The sequence below is a fragment of the Elephantulus edwardii genome, unplaced genomic scaffold (assembly GCF_000299155.1).
Source record: "Elephantulus edwardii isolate Elephantulus edwardi_28Jun2011 unplaced genomic scaffold, EleEdw1.0 scaffold00193, whole genome shotgun sequence".
NCBI lineage: Eukaryota > Metazoa > Chordata > Mammalia > Macroscelidea > Macroscelididae > Elephantulus > Elephantulus edwardii.
In genome coordinates, this window is record NW_006399943.1 from 77,669 (window position 1) to 96,561 (window position 18,893).

The window sequence follows — 18,893 nt, forward strand, 5'->3', positions numbered from 1 at the left end:
CTGTTCACAAGCTCTGGGCTGGGAGCACACCTGTTTACGACCAGGCCCTCAGAGTCCCTCCCATTTCAACAGAGTCTTTAAAACTGAAGTGAAAAAAAAAATAAACAAACCCCAAAAGAACTGGAGTGGGCTTAGGGGGGGATAACAATGAAAGAATTTTTCTTTTACTTTTCAAAAAGAAAAGCGAATTGGGGGAGGAGAGGTGGGCAGGGAGAAAGTGTAACAATGAATGACTGGAAATCCAAAGTCTCTGTAAACTTTCATGAAAAATGAATTTAAAATAAAATAATAAAATAAAATATTGTTGCTATTGTTATTAAGTGCCGTCGAGTCGTAGGCTCGACTTTCCTATGAAGGAGAGTCCTCTACGCTTGTGTGTCTTTCATCCTCTCTCCAGGTTCATAGGGTTTCCGGAGGCAAGCTATTTACGGAAGTGGATACCATTCCTGCTTCCAAGATTGTTTTACCCGGGAAGCTCCACCCAACACTGTCCACCGTGGGTAACTATTAACACATTTGACACATCAGTGTCACAGTGCTCAGCTTCACAGCAACCACTAGTTACCTCTGTACGGCAAGTGGACACATCAGGGCTATACGACCTAGAAGAATGTTTGAACAAAAACAATGAAAGACAGGTCTGAGAGCTGTGCATTAAAATATAAAAAAATTTTTTAAAAAAAGAAGCGTGCAGATGCTTCATTTGAAAATGCATTTATTGGAACGTGAGGGAACTCTGCAGTGCTGTGCTGACACAGGCACGTGGTTTGAACCCACCAGCTGCTCTGCCGAGGAAAGGCGGGCCATCTCCTCCCGCGTCATTTACGGCCTCTGAAAACCCACTGGACAGGCAGCTAGCTACGTGTTGGTTCCGACTCGACGGCACACAGCAGTGTAACACAATGTGTTGGTGTATGTAGGCGTGCATTGCACACTGCAGGCACTCAATAACTACCCCTGCTGGTCAGCGTCTATAACCCCAAATGCACAGCCGATGAGTTGATTCTGATCCTCCGCTGAGTTTCCGAGGCAGTAAATCTTGAGGGAGAGCAGAGTGGCCACAGCTGGTGGATTAGAACTGCTGATGTTTCAGTTTAGTAGCTCGACACCAGGACTCCTGACCACATCATAGCTACACAGTGATGAAGCTCTTGGGATTCCACGGCCATTCCTTGGGAAGCCCCAGTGCCACCAGCCCAGCCCTCGTGCTGTGCCCGTTTAGTGTTTTCATACGAACACAAAGGTGCTCTTGTGGGCTGGTGGCTGAAGATCCTTGGCACCGTGTGCCAGCTTCAGTGTTTCAGTGAAGCTCCCGGCTACGTTGGCAGCTCCCCGAGCCCGCCGGCTTCCCAGCCTGGGCAGAGCCCTGCATGCCCATCTGTGTTTCCAAGGATAAACGTCTCATCAAGGCTCAGACATGCTGTCCACAGCCAGGAGGTGGCCTGAACCCAGGCAGGGAGACGCACATACCCTCCAGTGACGTTCAGAGGGCCCTGGGCCGAGTGTGCTGTCTGTGATGGGCTTCCCCAGCGTGTAGCCCTTCCCCGGCTCTGCTGATTTATGTCGTTGTTTGCTGATGCATAAGAAGGCTCAGACAGGATGGAGGCTAAATGAAAAGTGACCAGATGTTAGGCCTGCCACCTGTAGTTAGAACCCACCAGCCGGTCAGGGGAGAAACAGGTAGGTTTCTCCTATAAAGACTTAGAAGAGCCTTGGAAACTCAATAGAGTCGCTACAAGTTTAATCAGCTCTTCTCTGTAAAATGCTTGACTGCCAGAGAATGTTCTAAATCTAAACATTCAGATTAAGACAGAGTAGGAAGCAGGACTGGCCATCCACTTCTGAAATAGCAGGCCTTTGAAAACCCTCTGTCCAGCAGACACACTTAGACTAGCAGATATGGCAACTGAAGCTGAGCCCTCAAGTATGGAGACACACAGGACGAGGGACAGCTGTAAAATTCAGTGACTGGGGTAATGGGGTGAGGGGTGTTGGAGATAATAAGATTGACACAGGATACAGCAGGGTTTAGGGCTATGGTATATAGAGTCGTTATGAGTCGCATGCAACTTGACGGCACCACAACAAGGATTAAATTTTTTTTAATTTTTAAAAATTTTTTATTTTATTATTTTTAACATGTACCATCAAATCAGATCTGACAGGTACAGGAGGAGATTGTCCCCTCCTTCTCCAGCAGAGCATCTGGTGGATTTGAACCGCGTACCTTTGGGATTGCAGTGCAGCATCTTGCCACTAGACCACCAGAGCTCCCTAAGGATTCAATCTTAATTAAAGGAGACGGCTTCATTTTTCTCCTGCACGGCAGCTGGGTGGTCTGAACATCTGACTTCTCAGCGAGCAGCCCAGCGCTTCACCCACTGTGCCACTGGGTTCCTTAGGGGCCGCACACAGTAGGTGCTTTGGAGATGTTTGTGAGCACAGACCCTTCTCTTTCCTGGCGGAGGCCTTGCCCAAGGACAGCCAAGCAGGGGTTTGTTTGCCTGAGGGCTCTTCCACAGCTTGGATTTGCATACTTTTGACTGGAGATCAGAAGCAACTGCCAAGCAAATATTATGCAAATGAGCTCCTGTGGCCCTGGAGGGAGGCACTAGGGGCTGGGAAGGCCTCCCTCAAGGCCAGCCCTCGGGCACTCCAGCCCCTCCCTTGCACCCGCTGGCTTTCACCTGCACCGGGAGGTTCTATATATAGGCAGCCACAGCTGCCCAGACTTCCCGCAGTCTCCACTGGGGACATTCCTTGGGCATCTTGAGTGCCTCCAGTCACCCCCTCTCCAGGCCAGCCTGGGCTGAGAAAGGACACACAGCAATCAGCACCCCGCCTCAGGGGGCCAGCCCTCAGACCTGTGCTGTCATCACCACTTCCAGCTATTTGGGGTCTCTGAACACTTCCAAGTGACACCCTGTTTCTGGGGGGTGCAGGAGGGGGCTGGAGAAGGGAGTGGCAAGTAGCCCAGAGGGGCGAAGAGGCCCCAGGCAAATCCCGGATGCTTCTAAAAATTGCAAGGCACCATAGGATGGTGTAAAAAATAGGGGGTGTTGGGTGAAAACCCGGTTTTGTACTTTCTCTTCCCAAACCAGATATTCTTCTGCTCCAGCCCTTACAGTCCCTGCCTCTCCAGTGTCCACTGCATAGGCCCCTGGCTCCTTCTGGGTGCTGGCCCTCCTGGCACAAGACTAAGCACTTGGTTGCTCACTGAAAGGTTGGTGGTTTGAACCCACACAACCACTTCTGGGGCTAAGACCGGCTGAGCTGCCCTGTAAAGCTCACAGCCAAGAAAAAGCCCTTTGGGCAGTTCTGCTTTGTCCCCTGGGGTCACTATGAGGCCCAGTCATCCCTACTGCCCTCTTCAGCACTGACAGGCTGGCCTGGAGACACAGGGACCTGGGGGGGCTCTGGGAGGCTCCATCCTGTCCTGCCGGACCTCGCTACTTGAAGGAGGGCAGGGCCACTGCTGTCCACCTGCTGGCTGGCCGTCAGGCAGATCTGCCCCACTTAATATGAGAGGGACATGGCTGGTACATAAACCCTACAGCAGACCTTCTGCCCTTGAGTGGATTCTGACTCCCAGCGACTTCCCCAGGGTTTCTTGACGTGGGGAGAGCATCCATCTGGCTCCCATAGAGCCGCTGGTGGGCTTCAGCTCCTGATCTTTCAGTTAACAACCTGACACATTAAACCACCAGGTGGCCTCCAAAAGCAAGCGGGGGACACTTTAAACTAGGATTGGGGTCCCTGGGGTGGGAGGCTAGAGTTTGACATTCTTACACAGTACCTCAGAAGACATTGGTACCTCAGAAGACATTGAAAGACATATTGCGATGGGAAAATCTGCTGTTAGGGACCTCTCTAAAGTACTGAAGAGCAATGGTGTCACTCTGGAGACTAAGGTATGCCTGATATAGGCCATGGTCTTTGCAATCAATTGCTATGCATCAGAGAGCTGGACAATGACTAGGAAGGATAGAAGGAGAATTGATACCTTTGAGCTGTGGTGCTGGAGAAGAGTATTGAAAGTACCATGGACTGCTATGAAAACAAGTTCATCCTTGAGAGGATTAAACTGGGCTTCTCCTTGGAGGCAAGGATTCTGAGGCTCCGTCTAACATACTTTGGACATGTTGCAAGGAGGGACCAGTCCTTGGAGAGGGATGTCATGCTTGGGAGGGTGGAGAGACAGTGCAGGAGAGGAAGACCCTCTATGAGGTGGATTGATTCAGTGACTGGGGTAATCAGGATGGGAGTGTCAGAGACAGTGCGATTGGCACAGGATAGAGCAGGGTTTAGGGCTGTTGTACATAGGGTCGCTGTGAGTCGCAAGCGACTCGATGGCACATAACAACGTCAGAAGAAATGCACAGCGATCTTTCTCTGGAAAAACAGCCACTGAAAAAGCATTGAAGCACGTTTCTCCTGGACACACGAGTCCCCTTCAGAAAAAGTCAATTCATTCATTACTGGGTTTTGTGCGTGTAAAGTATGAGCTGTAAACTCAAATTCACTACCCCTGCCTTCCGCTCACAGCCCCTCTCTACCAAGTTCCTGATGCTGTGAAGACTGCCTGTCTTTCCACCTTTGAGCAGCTGGTGGATTTGAACTGCAGACCTTTCCATTAGCAGTCTGATGCACTATGCACTGTGGATCCAGGGCTTCTTGAACTAAAGAACCTGAACGTTGGTTCTAGCTGTTCTGACTCACAGTGACCCAGCAGGACAGAGCAGACCGGCCTGGTCGGGCTTCCAAGGCTGCCGTCCGTCAGAGGCCTGGGCTGCGGCTTGGCAACAGCTCAGCGCTCACTCCCCGCACCACCAGGGCCCTGTTAGACGTTGTAGCCCCACAGTGAGCAGCTCCATTATAAACACTTTAATTTTTTTTTATTCTTTTTTTTGTGTGTGTGTGTACCATCAAATCGGATCCGACTGGTACAGAAGGAGATTGCCCCTCCTTCTCCAGTAGAGCATCTGGTGGGTTTGAACCACTTACCTCTGGGATTGCAGTGCAGAGCTCCCTTATAAACACTTCTGAGCACTCTCTCCTGCCTCGGGTGACTGAGTGGTCCTGGAAGGCCAACCTGTCCTGGGGACACAGGTGACCCTGCAGGTTAGGGGTCGTCAGCCTGCACCCCTGACACTCCAACCCCGTGTGGCTTTGGGTCTGTACAAGGAGCCCCTTTGCATATGCAAATAAGCACTCCACTGTCCCCTGGCCCAGACTGCTGCGCCTTTCCCCCTGCCACCTGCTGGGGAAGGGCTGGCTGCCACCCCTGCAGGTTCCTCCAGAGAAAACAGCCTTCAGTGGCCGTGGACCTGCAGACAAGGCTGAGCGTCCCTCAGGGGCCGAGGGGAGGAGACACAGCTGGCTCTGACCCCCCCTCCCATTTCTCGATTTCTCACTCTGTCCCTTCCTCTTTCCTTGTAACCCCCACTCCTCCCTCCACCACGCCCCCCTCTCCCGTCCCCACCTGCACCCCCACCCTCCAGGGTGCTGGGCTAGCTGGCTGTCCAGTCAGAAGGTGCCTATGACCAGAGAGTCTAAAGAGGATGGAGTGCAATGAAAGGACATTTCCAGCTGACCCAACGCTTCATTCCCTGAGACTCTAAGCGAGGCAGAGCCTGGGGCTGCTGGCCTCCCCTTCCATCTACTGAGAGATGCTGCGAGGACTGGGGGCGCTGGTGCCGACGGAGATGGGCTGGGCTTCCCTTCCCACCCCACCCAAGGCACTGGCCACTCTCTGCAGAGGGCCAGAGCTCAGGTTCTTTGGTCAGCAGGGGCCCCTACCCCAGTGGTCTTGAAGGACCCCCTCAGTTGAAGCCTCAGGCCGGAAAGGACCTATTCCGTGTTCTCTTGGAGATAGAACAGGGCAGGAGCAAGATGTCCCTGTGGGAACATCCAGAAAGTGGTCCCTGCGGGGTCCTGAGGGCCCATGACCATCCTCCACATAATACAGGTATAAATCTGCCTGAGGGAGGCCCACGCTGGGAGGTGCGCTGCCCAGAAACACCATACCCAAGCCCGGGCCTGGAGTTGACTCTGACTCATGGTGACCTTCCATCAGTGTCTAAGGCTGTGAATCATAACAAGAGGAGGCTGCCTGTCCTTCTCCTGAGGAACAGTCAGTGGATACGAACTGCGGACCTCTCCGTTAGTAGCCCAACAGGTAATACAATATACTCTACAGATTCTTGCTTAGAAACAGTGCATACAGCAACTGGGGCGATGGGGCTTGGTGTGTCGGAGAGAGACTGGCTCAGGACAGGGCAGGCTTCAGAGCTGCTGTACGTAGGGTCGCTATGGGTCGCTGGTGACTTGATGGCACAAAACAACAAGAGTCCAATAATTTCAGAAAACTCACTGCCGTTGAGCTGGAGGACTCGTAGCGGACCGTCCAGCAGGTTTTCAGAGGTTGTAAACTGCACAGGAGGAGAATGCTCACCTTTCTCCCTTGGAGCCGCTGGTGAATTCAAACCAGCAAAAAGACCCTCTTTGGGTCGGCAGCATACCCTCCCATTGGATGATGCCACCAGGGCTCCCTAATAGTTGCAGATACGGCCTAAGTTCTGGGGTGCATTCAACGGCTGGGTGATGTGTCAAGCATTTAAGGCAGTTTCTTAAAAACAGCGCCCAGGCCTGCCTACCTGGTGTGGGCAGTGAACCTGTCGTCCATGCAGCTTTGCAGTGAGGACACGAGGGCAGAGACGAGTGCTCTCTGGGGGGGCTGGGGTGCCTCACCTGGGACCCCCAGGACACCAGGTGGGAGTCTCCTCCATCCCTCTCTGGTGGGAGGGGCAGTTCAGCCCAGACCTTGATGTACCGGTCAAGCTCAGGGTACACTCTGACCAAGTGTAGAAATCTCTCCTCAGAATTTCCATGCCCACCGAGGAGGAGTGAATGAAAGGGCCCCAGCCCCCAGCTAAGCTGGAGCTCAGGGTGTTTCCAGTCTTAGACCCTAATATTTGTGGAGCTTGGGGGCTGAGTGGTTAGGAATTGTGCTGTCAACTCAAAGATGTTGTTGTTAAGTGCCGTGAGTCGTAGGCGACTCATAGTGACCCTATGAAGGAAAGTCCTCAACACTTGTGATTTTCATCCTTTTCTCCAGGTTCATAAGGTTTCCAGAGGCAAGTTATTATGGAAGTGGATACCACTCCTGCTTCCAAGGTTGTTCTAACTGGGAAGCTCCACCCAACACTGTCCACCATGGATAACCATTATCACATTTGACACATCAGTGTCACAGTGTTCAGCTTCACAGCAACCACGAGTTACTTCTGTATGGCAAGTGGACACACCAGGGCTATACGACCTAGAAGAATGTTTGAACACAAACAATGAAAGACAGGCCCGAGGGCTGCGGATTAGAGTCACCCACCTTTGGCTTGGTAGCACCACTTTCTCTCCACTAGGCCAACTGTGTTGGTGTTATTGTTGTTAAGTGCCGTCGAGTTGTAGGCAACTCATAGCGACCCTATGAACGAAAGTCCTCAACACTTGTGTGACTTTCATCCTTTCTCAAAGATAGGTGGTTTGAATCTATCAGCTGGTCTATGGGACAAAGATGAACAATGTCCTCCTGTGAGATTTACAACCTCTGAAAACCCCTAGACGGGTGAGCGAGGGGTCAGTTCTGTCTTGATGGTAAACAACGTTTATGGGTCTCTACTGCCAGGTAGGGGAGTCCAAGATTTACCCGTCAGTGAGAAAAGCAAGTTGCAGGCATCTGTGAAGTCTGGGTCTATGTCAGGAAGACAGGACCCCCTCTGTGTGGCAAGTGTCCACCTACTTCCAGGTTTGATATACCCCCCACCCCTGCCCCACCCAGCACCAAGAAGAACAAGGTACCCTGTTACCACCATCCAGGGTGCCTACTGCTGGTTTATCTGCTGTAAGGTATACAACAATTAAGAGAAGCAGCCACGCTTTGCACCTCTGGTGGACGGTGGTCTAAGTGGGGGCTGGAAGAAGCAGGTCAGCGATTGGAACCCACCAGCTGCAGGTCAAAGGGAGAAAGATGAGTCGGCTCCTGTTGAGACCTAAGCCTGGGTGGCTGGGGTCCACCCTGTGGGGTCGCTCCGAGTGGGAACAGACTGGTCAGTAGTGAGCGGGGTGTGTGTGTGTGTTGGTTTTGGGTCCAATTTTGTGTTGTAATTTACATAACTTCTTGTGTCTGGACAAGAAGCCGGCACTGCCCTCTGGTGGGGACTGGTGTTTCTGCGGTTATGTTTACCCATGGGCCCTCCAGTCCTTTTGACCCAAGGTGACCCACACCTTGGAGGGTGACCCACACCATGGACTAAGACTGCTTGATAGGGTCCACCCTCCCCACCTCCACCCCCACCGTAACCTTTCTGGTTTTTTGTTTGTTTTTAGTGTGTGTACCATCAAATCAGATCTGACTGGTACAGGAGGAGATTGCCCCTCCTTCTCCAGCAGAGCATCTGGTGGATTCGAACCTCTCACCTCTGGGATTGCAGTGCAGCTTCTTGCCACTAGGCCACCAGAGCCCCTGTTTTAAAAATAGTCTGAGGAAAAACTCCCTCATTGGTACACAATCCCCACCCCGCACCTCCCTAAACCCCACCCCCTACCCCCAAATATAATCCACTCTTCTCTGTAGATGTTCATTGAAATGAAAAATAAACAACCTAAATTAAAAAAAAATAGTCTGAGGAACCTTCTTCTTGTGACTTGTGTGGAATTGTGCATTGCAGATTGGTGTTTCATCCAGTATATCTGTTTTACGGCATCATGTCAGCACTCTTCCCATTCTGTCTCTGTGGTTCTAGTTTCCCTCCATCCTCTCTCTTCTACCTTCATCCCTGGACAAAGGCTGCCCCTGGGGTGGACCCGTGTGGTTGATGTTCTCAGGGATTTGCGCTCTTGTTCCCTTTAAAGATCTGTGTACTGTGTGGCTGTAAATCGAGCCGTGTGGTGAGTTCAGCTCCAGGTTCAAAGGGTTCTGGGGGTCCCACCATCTCTATCAGACCAGTAACCCGGTCATAACTGATCTTTTAAGGAAGTTGTTGTTGAGCACACACGGTGGGTCCCACAGCAGCTGCACACTTCCCCCGACAAACCAGCGGCAGTGACTACCTCTGGGCACCCATTCCCGCCTCCTTCTCGCATTCACGGCAGCTCGCTGGCCCCTCATCTTCTGTCTAGCTTTTGAGCTGCAGTGGTCACTCTGTCAAATGCACCAGGACTCACAGTGACGCTCTGAACAGGTGTGAACCTTGCTTGATTCTGCGACTCTCTTCCGGGCTCTGATAGGCTGCAGTTCACTGCTCCAGACACCCGGGCAGCCCGTCTCGTGGGGGCCGTCTTCTGCTCCGCTGACCACCTTCTCCGGCTTGTCTTTCCCCAAGAGCCGTCCCTTCTGATCCCACATGAGGTGGTTGTTAGGTGCCCTGAGTCTGAGTCCGAGCGACCCTGTGAATGGCCGACCCAAACCCTGCCCTGGCCTGGGCCATCCACACCATGCTGACACACTAAAGCCCTTGCTGGAGTCACCGCGTCAGTACATCTCACTGGAGGTCTTCCCCTCCTTTGCTGACCTTCCATCTTTCCGAGCACGATGGCCCTTTCCAAGGAACAGCCTCACACAGCCGTATGTCCGAAGTATGGAGAGCGAAGTGTCGCCATCTTTGCCTCTGAGAAGCTCTGTCTTCACTTCTCCCAAGACCTACTGTCCGATGTCAAACAGAAATTCTTAGACAGCACAGTGCTCAGGGCAGCTGCGGCTGTGAGCATTAGACCCCAGGTCACCAGAACTCTCTCTGGGTGAATCTGAAGCGGCCACCGTGAGGTCTGTGGTAACTGAAAATCACTGGTATCCCCAGCTCAGAGGCCCAGACCTGACTGCAGGACCCCGTGGGCCCCGTCCTCCTCCCGGCATCAAGGTGGAGCTGGGACATGAAACGGAAGCCACGTCAACCTCCTGCATTTTCTAAACATCACAGGTTATACGAGAAAATCTGCCTTTACTCAGTGGATCTATTTAGGGAGACTTTTTGGTGATGCTTAAATGCCACTAGGCTTTCATTTCTCAAATATATTTTCTATTATTCTTCCTTTTTCTGCAATCTTTCCAGAAGCTGGACTGTAAATAGCACACTTCTGCCCGACTTTAATTTTAAAATATTAGAAAACTACGTATGTTGTTTGAGGTTGTGAAACATTTGGAACCACTTTCTCGGCAGGCATGCTGAAGGCTACAGCCATGTTTGCTGGCTCACATGGATTCAGCTGCTTCCCCGGAATCCACGCAGGTGATGTTGCCAGGTGCTGTCGAGCTGACTCACTGCGACCCCATCGACCACTGCTCTGAACCCTGCTCTGTCCCCGCCGTCCTCACGCTCAAGCCTACAATTACAGTCACGGCATCAATCCACCTCGTCGAGGGTTGGCCTCTATCACGGACCCTCCACTTTCCCAAGCATGATGTGTGTTTTCATTTTGTAACAACATGATGTGGAAACCACATAATGATCCCCTACGATCAGATATACCAAACAGCTATACGAGGCTTAGCAGTGGAACACAGCACCCACTTACCCCTTCACAGCCCTGAGAAATGTAAGGAGTGTCCTCAGGGCGCCCTGTGACACCTGTATGCCTCTAGAGAGAAAAAGGGGGAGCCTGCTGCCAGGGGGACCTCAGTACTAACAAGAGAACCACCCGGGGCCGACAGCACCCTTCTGGTCTCCCCACCAGGGTGCTTCCCACACCAGGGAGGCTGGACACACGGAGTTCCCGAAGGAACATCCCGCTGGCAGATGTGGAAGGAAACGAGGACCTCCCTCTACAACCAACAGCCCCTGAACCACGAGAGAATAAACGTCTCTGTGTCAGAGCTGTCCACCCGTGGTGCTTCTGTCACTAGGCGTGAGTGAAGAAAGAAAGATCTGACTGCTTGGATGCAAAGAAGACATTTTCTACATCATTCACGAGAAACAAGAGTAAATCTGAACTGGTTTCAATTTATTGAGTGAAACAAAGCATTGCCAACAGTAAGAAAATTAGGATCAATTACCAAAGTCAAGTGAGATAGCGCATAACTGAGCAGAGAGTTTAAGTATTCTTAGGTCAGTTCAGTGAATTCGTTGGGAATCCCTTCCAAAGGTTCTCCTGGGCAGGACCTCTGCACTGGGGAGACTGGCAATGATTCAAAGGAGAAGAATTTGCATGTGAACTTGTCAGTAATTTTACAATACGGGGAAGAAGTTCAAATATATCAAAAGCATCTGTTTAGCTGAGAAAAGACGACCCGTTAGGCTTGTTGTAAGAGTGAGTGCTGTGATGCATCACCTCAAGCTGTGACTGTGCTGGGCGGCCCAGCGACCCTCGGTGATGGGGCAGAGCTGCCCGTCGGGTGTTAGATCGCTCTCTTTACAGGAACAGACTGCTGGATCTTTCTCCCTAAGAAAGGCCGGGGGGTTCGAACCGCCAACCTTCTGGTTAGCAGCCAGGTCTTTCACCACTGTTCCACCAGGACCCCTGACACAGCAGACGCTGTGAAAGCCTCTTCCGTCTGTGCAACAGAAGGGCGAATCAAGGGCGCCATAAAACAGTCCAAGTTCATGACAAGCAGATACTTTCACCATCAGACTTTCTTGTTTCCTCTCACTCTGCGATTATTTCAGAAAACACCAAGAGAACGGGTTTAGCAGAACAAAAAGGCTGCAAACGGATGTGTGGCTAAGTCACGGCTGGACGCAGCCCAGGATTTCCTAACGGTGGCTGAACACAATTAAGAGGGAACAAGAAGTGAGCACACGTTCTGAAGGGAGCCTTATCTGTATTTAGGGATAAAATATATCGCTCATTACTTTCTAGCCAAATTCATTCCCCACCTCTGCTTTTATTTTTTTTTATAGTATTAAAATAAAATCCCTTTGTTTGGATTTAGAACTCATTTGCTGTGGCAATTTAAGATCATGTGGAAAATTCATTTGTATAAAAAAGAAGATATAAAACAATTTGTCTTTCATGTTTAAAAATCATACTAATAGTTGGAATGTTGTGGGTGTGTGGACTCTTTGATTAAGTGCTGACTTGTTGGTCCGCAAACCCCCAGATCAAGTCCACTGTCACTTTGGAAGGGGATTGCCACGCCTTTCTTCCACCATGCTTCTGGGGGATCTGAACTGCCGTTTCTGTTAGCAGGATTTGCAAAACCTTTGCCAACCAGTGACCTCAGCTGGTCTTCAATCCGGCCCAAGGCAGCTCACTGCTATGGAGTTGCTTCTGGCCCCTGGATCCTGGAGGACAGAGCAGAACTGCCCGGAGGGTTTCCAAGGTTGTACTGTTTACGGACATTGACTGTTGCTGGATCTTTCTCCGAAGGATCCGCTGGTGGCTTGGAACCATTGACCTTTCAGCAGCTGATGGCTTGACAAACTCACCACAAAACCTCCTCTTAGTGACTTTGTACTAGAGTTGAAATAACTGTTACCTAAAACTAACATTCATCACAGGTCACGTCACCAATACCAGATGAATTCAAAGGCTTGAGGTGTCAGGACTAACACCCACTAAGAGACAACCTGCAGCACCTTTCTGAAATATCTCGTCAGGAAACTGTAAACAACTGGAGGCACTAATTCAAACTCTGGGAAGATCGGACCTCAAATCAGGAGCTCAGTTCATGAAGACGTAGATGAGAGATCGCCGGGGAGGGTGGGCCGCTCAGAGGTCCCACCTCGCTAATTATCCATCTGGTTGAGGATTATCTCACAGGTCACGTCCGCCTTGGAGTCTCCGCCTCCCTCGGGGTCAGCGGGGGTGGTCTCCGCTGGTGACTGCTGGCCCTTGACCATGGGCACCTCCTTGGCCGCCTCCTGCTCCGCACACACTCCTGGGGGAAGCCGGGGAATCAGAACAGGTCAAGGTAGGAAGTAATCACTTAACTTTAAACCCCAAACCCAACTACTGCCGTCATGCTGATTCCAACCCAGAGTGACCCTGTGGGGCAGAGTACAACTGCCCGCGTGGTTCCCAAGGCTGTAAACCTTCCTCCCAAGAGCCGCTGTTTGGGTTTGAACTGCAGAACTTTTGTTCTGCAACTTTTTGCAACCAAGTGCTTTAACCACTGTAACACCAGAACAAGTTTAAACATGGCCACAAGTGTTTTTTTTTCTTTTTTAAAATTATGACTTTAACAACAGTTGACATAAAGGTTGGGTTTTCATTTATTCACTGATACACCTTTTCCTCCCACCCCTCACCCCTTCATTTCCCCTCCCCAGTTCACTTTGTAATTCACCTGTTGTAAGTGAGCATTGTCACACATGGAATGCCTCCTGACGCACCCCTTCATCAGTCCTTCCACTCCTCTTGCCATGCAGTGTTCATTACACACCCACTTTTCCCCTGTTCTCCCCACTCTCCCATCCTGTGTCAGTCCTATTTCATAACAATGGTGTTATGCAGTATTTGTCCTTTTGTGACAGGTACTTCACTCAGTATACTGTCTTCCAGACTCACCCATGTTGAGTCATTGTTTCTTTCAGTGCTGTGTACTATTCCACTGTATGGATATATCACGGTTTTTATTTCTTTTTCATTTCATAAAATCAATCACCATTGGATCTTGCCCACAACTGAATGCACTGAGAAACTGTGGTACATTCACAAAATGAAATATTAACTATGCAGCACTCTGGGGCAATGATTTAGAAAAATACTACCTCACTTGGGAGAGGCTGTACCACAGTTTTTCTATCCATTCGTTTACTAATGAGCAGTTGGACTGCTTCCTTCTCTTTGCAGTTGTCAATAACACAGCAATGGGCACGGGTGTGCATACATCTGTTTGAGTCATGGCGCTGGCTTCATTAGGGTATATTCCCAGCAGAGGGACCGCTGGGTCAAATGGTATCTCTATTTCCAATTGTTTGAGAAAGCTCCACACTGCCTTTCTGGTGCTAATAAATTACTTCAAAAATCGGCTTTTCTATCCATTGCATTAGCCCTCAACGGGAGCCTGGTCTTCAGCTACCTTAACTGTGAACACACAGTCTTGCAAATCATCAATAGCTGTGGGACCAATATAAGAGAGAGCTTGCCACATTGTGAAAAGTGGTGGAGAGAGGGTGAAATGACGGTGGCACTGCTGTGAAGAACTGTGGCAAGGGGTAACCAGAGGAACCCTGAACCCTGGAGATGGAGTCACAGTTAAAGGCTTTGCTTACTGGATGACTGAAGGAAAAGCAGACTTGTAACTGCTCTGAGATGAATTCTGCAGGACGACTGAGGAAGCTAGAGATGCATGTGTGGTGTTTAAGTGAACCTGGACTTTCACTAGTTGAGGAATTGTGTCTTGTTAATCTGGCTTGGGGCTGCTTGGATTTGCATTGTGTGATATTATTTGCCTCCTCTACGCCTCAACCTATTTTCCAAATAAATCCCACAACTTTGAGTAAAGTCTGTGAGTCAATAAACACTGAGCCAAGTGATGGGTAGAAATAGAGGCCGGAGCATGTGGGGTGTCACGTCTGACCGTACGGCCGTTATTGATGACGACAGTCCACCTTTACGAAGCAGCCACTCCCACACTGCCTTTGCTCCTTTTACAGCCTTCCATAGTGGTTGTACCATTTTACATTCCTACCAGCAGTGAATGCGCATTTCAATCTCTACCTCCTCTCCAGCATTTGCTGTGCGCTGCCCTGTTGAACTCCACTATTGTAGCTCGGGTGGGGGGACCACAAGCCTTTTAGAAAACCACCTTTGTGCTCTGGTGACACAGTGTGTAGCACACTGTGCTAACTGAAAGGCAGGCAGTTCAAGCCCACTCACTGCTCCTTGGGAGAAAGATGGGCAGCCTCCTCCTGTTAAGATTTACAGTCTTGGGAACTTGATGAAACAAGTTAATTGACTCAATGACAGTGGGGTTTTTTTTGGTTTTGTTTATAACAAGTCTTTTAGGAGGATCCTGGGTGGTGCAGATATAAAGATGCCCACCTCAGATACCCCTGGGGCAGCTCTGTTCTGTCCTGTAAGGGCCTCAAATCAACTCCACGGCACATAACACTACACATATTCCCACCTTAATGACCTGCTTCAGGGCGGAGTTCTTGGTGCCTGCCTGACCCCTGGGCCCATCTTCCTCCAGCAAGGATTTTTCTCCTGCCCTGTATGTGGCAGGGTGAGGTGGGGGCAGCATCTCTGGCCTCTGCCTACCCTGCACTGTGAGGGCTTTGTTCTCCGGACACTGAAGCCAAGGTGCTTGACCCCTGGCCAACATGCACACAGAGCATCACCTGATGGTGGAGCCGGACAGAGAAACCTTCGTATCTGTTCACAGGGTCACTCTGAGCTGACACCAATCCACCATTACCCATGGCCAACTGATCTTTGACCAAGCCATGAAGTCTGTTAAGTGGGAGTAGACAGTCTTCTTTAATAAATGATGCTGACAAAATCGGATAGTTATTTGCTAAAAATAAAAACAAGATCCACACCTCACACTATATTAAAAAAAGTAACTTAAGAGGGATTAAGGGCCTAGATGTGAAATGATGAAGGCCATTAATGAAAAAACGGGGCAAACCTGAGAGCTCTACTTGACGGACACACACATCCAGCAGATATGACTGAAAAGGTGCAAACAGCAGAGAGTAAAGCAGACGACAGGGACCTCCCAAAAAGTAAGTCCCATGTGCTTCAAAAGGCTTCTCCAGAAAAGCATCAAGTGGAGACTCTAGGTTGGGGGGAAATATTTGGCAATGTCATATCTGAAAAGGACTCATCTCTAAAATCAGTAGAAAACTCCAACATCTCAAAAAGAAAAAAGACAAACAGCCCAAGTATAAAAAGGGTAGAGGACGTGAGCAGACCCTTCACCTAAAGAAGACAGTCGGACACTTGGCTGTTGTTGTTAGGTGGACCGTGGCTCAGTGACCCTACAAGCCTTGCCCTGTCCTGAGCAATGGCCTCCTGGTCTCTGACAAGCTCACATCCACCCCGCAGTCACTGTTGTCAGTCTGTCTGGTTGAGGGTCTTCCTCTCTTTTGCTGACCCTTTTCCAAGGACCGGTCCCTCCGGGCAACGTGCCCAGAGTGTGTGAGATGAAGGTCACCATCCTTCCTCTAGGGGCACCTGGTTCTGGGAGGTCATTGTGCTTGGTGGGTCAGTGAGCGAGAGGGGGCCACTCAACAGGACAGACACAGCAGCTGCAACACTGGCCTCAAACACCACGACTGTGAGGCTGAGGGGACAGGCAGGCCTCTGTCGTGCGGCACATGGGGCACCGTGAGTTGGAGCCCACTTGGTGGCCCTGGTGGTGCTGTGTGTACAGCAGCTTAGAGGTCAGGCCACATCCAGAAAGGTTACTGTTGGGCAGTTTGAACCGTGGGTCATTTTGAGGGAGAAAGATGAGTCAGGCAGGCTCCCCCATTAAGATCTGTGGCCTCAGGACACCTGGCAGAAGGCTGCCCACCTGGGAGAAGGCCGCCCACCTGGGAGAAGGCTGCCCACCTGGGAGAAGGCCGCCCACCTGGAGGAAGGCCGCCCACCTGGGGGAAAGCTGCCCACCTGGGAGAAGGCCGTCGAGCTGGGACAGCTCAATGGCAGTACGTTTGCTTTGGGCTACAACTCGAAGTCGCCTGACTGTTCACAGGAAGGAGGGGTAAGGGCAGTTGTCACTAAGCTGGGAACGTGTCTGTGCCCTACTTTTGGGGCATCCTGTCCATGATGCCCAGACGCCAGTCCACCAGCTGATGAGAGAGTTCTCAGAGCAGAGACCATGGGGCCTTTCTGTCCCTTGGGCTCACTAACGTGTGTCCCCACAACCCAGCGCAGGTCATTCCCATCACCGTCCTGAGAGGGTGGCAGCTGCTGTCACTGGACCAGAGACCTACCCTGGCAGAAGGGTCCACCCTCAACCTTCTATGGTGACAGAAGTGTCCCCTGCCCGGGGCCCTCTGTCAGGAGCTGGGGCATTTGCAGGACCCAGCACCATCCCATTAAAAACCAGATGATAAAACGAGGTACCGTCTTCCGTCCTGGCCTCACTGGGGTCCGGCTCCTTCCTCTTCGCCTGTCCTTGTCCAGAGGCAGCCGGCTTTTCAGGCTTTGAGTGGCATTTCTTGGTGTGTTTGTGCATGTTACTCTGTGGAGAAACGGAGTGTGGGTCACAGTAACGGTCAGCAGGGAAGGTGCTAGAACACAGAGGCGGGGAGGTGGATGGAAGTATCCACGTGCCCTTTCCCTGATCGTCCAGTCAGCATAATTTTCAAACTTAGGTTGCACTGACTTTTCACAGGACAAACCCACAAAGGTGAGTAACTCTTACCACCAATTCTAGAACATTTGTGTCCCGGGGGTGGGGGTTGGTGGGGCAGACCCAGCTGAACAGCTAAGCACCAACTTAAAGGCTGGGGGGTTGAGTCCATCAGAGATGCCTCAGAAGAAAGGCCAGGCGACCATTTCCACCAGTCAGCCGTGGGCATGGGGAACACGTGATGTGGTTGGCAGGGGGGCTGACCGGATGGTGCCTCGTTTGAATGGTGGTTACTCTTAGAATGGGGAGTCTGAGGGCACAGTGCTGGGCACTCGGCCGCTGAGAGGTTGGAGCTGTGAACTGACCCAGAAGCTCTGTGGAGAAGAGACCTGGGGATCTGCACCTTGAGGACACGCTACGGGCTGATTCTCCTGTCACTGGGGTCATTCCCAGTCAGGACAGAACAGAACAGGACAGCAACCACACGAAACCATAACCCTTGCCCGTTTCTCCATCCATTCAGCCCCCGGCCCATCTGTCTACTCATGGCTACGTTTGCTTAGTCCAGTCATTTTCCATAAGTGGTGTCCCAGCCCTCTGAGCCCTCGGGTGTGCTGGGCTCCCCTCCCACAGGGAGTCTGGGTTTTCTATCACTCAGGGTTGTGGTTTTTTTTTTAAATTTTATTTTATTATTTTTTTTTTTTGTGCATGTACCGTCAAATCAGATCTGACTGGCACAGGAGGAAATTGTCCCTCCTTCTCCGGCAGAGCATCTGGTGGATTCGAACTGTGTACCTTTGGGATTGCAGTACAGCTTCTTGCCACTAGGCCACCAGAGCTCCCCAAGGGTTGTGTTTTAAAGGTTTATCCACGTCCTGGCGCGCACCCCCATCACTCATTTTTATCCCTTTGTACATAACGCTGCCTCCTGTTTGCCCGCTCCTCTGTGGGTGGGCAGCTGGGGGGGTTCCACCTGTTACTAGTTTGAGTAAAGCTGCTGTGGACATTCGTGTACTACGGTCCATGTGACACAGATGTCCAGTGCTCTCGGGTGTGTACCAAGGAGTGGATGTGCTGGACCACGCAGCAATTCCACATTCACATCGTAATTCCACGTACACATCTTAATTCTGTGCTCACGTGCTAACTCCACGTTCACATAGTAATTCCATGTTCACATAGTAACTCCGAATTCATACAGCAATTCTATATTTACACGGTAATTCTGTATTTATATAGTAATTTAGCATTCACGTAGCAATTCTGATTCTGTGTTTGTATAATAATTCCGTGCTTAAGTGGTAATTCTGTGCTCACGCAGTGATTCTGTGCTCACGCTGGGATTCCGTGTTCCGCTCTGAGGGCTACCACACTGCTGGCATCTCACATTCATTACATTACACGCTGCCACGCTGTGTGCCATCTTACTTTCCCACCAGCAGTCAGGACTCCAATTTTCCCACATCCTCACTAACATTGCTATTATCTGCTTCTTAATAAACATCATCCTAGGGGGTGAGGTGGGAGCTGTGGAGGCCTAGTCCCTGGGGAGTGGTGCTGCCAACCCAAGGCGCACACCCCTCCGGTGGCCAACCCAAGGCGCACACCCCTCCGGTGGCCAACCCAAGGCGCACACCTCTCTCAGGTGGACAAC

The 18,893-nt window shown here is 51.0% G+C and overlaps 1 protein-coding gene across 1 annotated transcript in view; it reads right to left on the reverse strand.

Moving 5' to 3' along the window:
• The window catches only part of CTCFL (CCCTC-binding factor (zinc finger protein)-like), a 92,007-nt gene that overhangs the window by 46,434 nt on the left and 26,680 nt on the right, over positions 1-18,893 (reverse strand). The window contains exons 10-11 of the mRNA XM_006896915.1: positions 17,011-17,128; positions 12,752-12,871 (exon numbers count right to left, since the gene is read on the reverse strand). Coding sequence (XP_006896977.1) covers positions 12,752-12,871; positions 17,011-17,128 — 238 coding nt within the window. The remainder of the gene's footprint in view (positions 1-12,751; positions 12,872-17,010; positions 17,129-18,893) is intronic.